The 3327-nt window shown below is 38.1% G+C and overlaps 1 protein-coding gene across 1 annotated transcript in view; it reads right to left on the reverse strand.

The window, feature by feature from the left end:
• Window positions 1-2098: 2098 nt before the first annotated feature.
• The window catches only part of LOC107752652 (ras-related protein Rab-6B-like), a 73499-nt gene continuing 72270 nt past the window's right edge, over window positions 2099-3327 (reverse strand). The window contains exon 7 of the mRNA XM_016568683.1: window positions 2099-2281. Within this exon, the coding sequence (XP_016424169.1) occupies window positions 2099-2281 (183 nt within the window). The remainder of the gene's footprint in view (window positions 2282-3327) is intronic.

Genomic DNA, 3327 nt, shown 5'->3' on the forward strand with positions numbered 1-3327 from the left:
AAATTTCTCCAAATCTGTTCTGCTAAAGAAACTAACTAATCTATATCTTGGATGGCCTGAGGGTGAGTAAATCTTCAGAATTTTTTTATTTATGGGTACATCAGGACAAGCCACTATCAGATATTTTAGAATATTTTAGTGCAGGTGCAGGTAATTTCCTAAAAGAGGGGTTTTCTAAAGGCTTTAAGGATGTTTTTATGGATGTCTCAAGGATGTAAGAACTTGTGTCAGAAATAGTGGACAACAAAACAGTAATCAGAGTTGGATACTTATGGAGGCTTATGGCTCATGACAGTCTGCTGTTTCTTGGTGAGACCCTAATATTTAAGTGTTGCATTCGTTATGACAAAAGTAAAAGGAAAGTAAAATGGAACAGAGAGGCTGTCCATCATTGAGCAATGACAAAGGTCTGTGACACACAGTGAATGCCAATAAACTGTTTTCTGACATGGGCTGACCTTGTGTCAGCATCTGGAGTCTGACTTGACTGATATGTGCCAGAGCTCTAAAGTCTGAGGGATGATGGAAAACTCTTGCAATAAAACACAGAACTGTAACCTCATGCTGCCTGCACATTGCACATCAACTCCTTGCACATTGCATTGTGTCTATATCAGTGATTCTCAGCTTGTGGGTTGTGATCCAAAAACGTGTTGTAGTTCTGTTCACTTAGGGTCACAGACAGGAGGAAAAAACAATACTAAATGCAAATAAAAATGCAAATAACTGTAAAATTGTACTTAGACAAGAAAAATATGACTATGCCTTTAATCAATAACCTTTTATAGTAAGGGCAAGACATTTGTTTGTTTTGTTTTTGATGTCAAAGGCTGTGTATCCAGTCAAATACTATGGCATTTTGGTGCAAATTCATCAGACAAATCTAGAATCAGCCAAATTAGACGATGCAAACATGGATGGGTTGTGTGACAAAAAATGATTCTCAAAAATCATAAACAAAACTGGTCCCACTTTATATTAAGTGGCTTTAACTACTATGTACTTACATCAAAAAATAAGTACAATGTACTTAGTGTGTTCTTATTGTATTGCAAAACACTTTTGCTGCTAATTGAGTGGGATACAGGAAAGGTTAGGGACAGGTTTGGTGGTAGGGTGGTTTAAGGTGTAAGGGATGGGTCAACAGTGTAATTATAAATGTAATTACATAAATTAATTACAGGTGTAATTACATGCTGCTATTTTAAAAATATAAGTACAATATAAAAACATGTATGTACACAATAAGTGCATTGTACCAAATGATTAATTTAAATGTAAGTACATAGTTGTTAAGGCCACTTAATATAAAGTGGGTCCACAAAACTATGCAAGCCAAAACTCATTTTTGGCTTTCTCATTCTAGAAATGTTTGTTTTTGGTTATTAAAATAAAAGCTCAAAAGAATAGTTTTAGAATGTTAGAAATTATATTAATTAATTATATTAGCGTTAGGGGAATGTTTGGTTTGCTGTGTATATAGGTTCACATGCAACGTTTCGATGGTGCCAGAATGTGTCCTGCATGGTATATTATTGTCTGAATTGGCCTGAAGCAAAACCAGTTGAGAGCCTACTTATGATGAACATCTCTATGAGAACAGTGTTAAACAAGCAATAGAATAGTACAGACAAGAGAATGGCAGCAATTTTGCATCTGTACCAGAACGAGAAGCAGCTGTTCTTATAATATGATTATCCTCACTTCAGCTTCTACCTATATCTATGGCGCCTTGATCAGTTACAATTCTTAAAACTCCCAGGTACAATTTTTTTATGACATGAACATCAGGAGTGTGTAGCACCCCCTCTTTTTTAAACGTGTATTCAAATGCACCTCTTTATAATTCTGTTTGGTAAGAAAGGGTCTGTGAAAGTGTATTTTTCTCCTACATTGGTATTGACTATTTTTGTGACTTTAATAATATTAATGAAAATGATACATAAAATCCTGTACAAGATAAAGTAACATGTTTATGGATTGGTCTCAGTGAAGTAGTACTTAATTGATGGTGCTGTGGGAGTACATAAGACAAAAACAGTAGGGAAACAATGTGCTCAAGGTCATATGTAAGAACTGAAAGCCAGTCAGTTCTTGATTATTTATATATTATTAAATGTGAAGTAGAGTGCAGCAGAGTAACCTGATTACACAGCACACTACATCGATCTGAATTGCAGAACTGTTTTGGTTTTGAGCTCACTGAAAGGATACTGCCTTCTTTGCTTGTCTCCTGCATGCTCTCCATTCCTGGAAGGGCAGCTGCCACACGTCGAAACAGCTGCAGGAGAGAAGAGAGAACGCTGTTAGAGACTTCATGCTCGCAGCAATAATCTACAACTACAGCAATAACCAACAGCAGCAGCAGCACAGCAGATCTATTCCGTCAAGACCAAATACATTAACACTGTCATATCCATCACCATGCTAAAATCTTCCGAGAGTTGTCTTGATTGAACTTGACTAACCAGCGAACCAATCTTGTTGCACAGCATCTGAAATGCTGTTATAGTCATTCTTAAATGCCAGAGCAAAGTCTGTTGTCAAAGTATTTCTGTATAATTGCCTCCCAGAACTGTCTTACATGAATGACTGCGTTCCCAAAATTTGAAACCCAGCTTTGTTGTTAGATGGGCTGGTCTGAGTCTTTCACAAACTGCTGATCTACTGGGATTTTCACACACAACCATCTCTAGGTTTCTGTGGGCAAAATGCCTTATTGATGCCAGAGGTCAGGGGAGAATGGCCAGACTGGTTCAAGCTGATAGAAAGACAACCGTAATTTAAATAACCACTCGCTACAACCGAGGTATGCAGAAGAGCATTTCTAAATGCACAACATGCTTAACTTTTAAGCACGTGGGCTACAGCAGCAGAAGACCATATGGGGTGCTAGTCCTGTTAGCTAAGACCAGGAAAGTAAGGCTACAATTCGAACTGCCTCACCAAAATTGGACAATAGAAGATTGGAAAAAGGTTGGCTGGTCTGATGAGTCTCAATTTCTGCTGCGACAATCGGATGGTAGGGTCAGAATTTGGAGTTAATAACATGAAAGTATGGATTCATCTTGCTTTCCTCACTCCGCGTCTCCGCGCAGGCGCACAGCAGTGTAGCACGATCGGAACATGCACATCACAGACAGGCAAAGAGCCTCCCTCCCTTTCCAGTTGTGTTTGTCTTGGTGTGGAGGTGAGTGGTGATGAACAAAAGACTAAGCTACCTGTGCCTCGAATTTACAGCTAATTATCCAAAAGGCAAATATAGTTAATTTGTCTTGCTAACATCCATGACTCATGAGAGCTACCATGTAAGTTAGCTAAAGTTTA

This window comes from Sinocyclocheilus rhinocerous, unplaced genomic scaffold (genome assembly GCF_001515625.1).
Source record: "Sinocyclocheilus rhinocerous isolate Xijiao unplaced genomic scaffold, SAMN03320098_v1.1 scaffold1733, whole genome shotgun sequence".
In the NCBI taxonomy this organism is placed as follows: Eukaryota; Metazoa; Chordata; class Actinopteri; order Cypriniformes; family Cyprinidae; genus Sinocyclocheilus; species Sinocyclocheilus rhinocerous.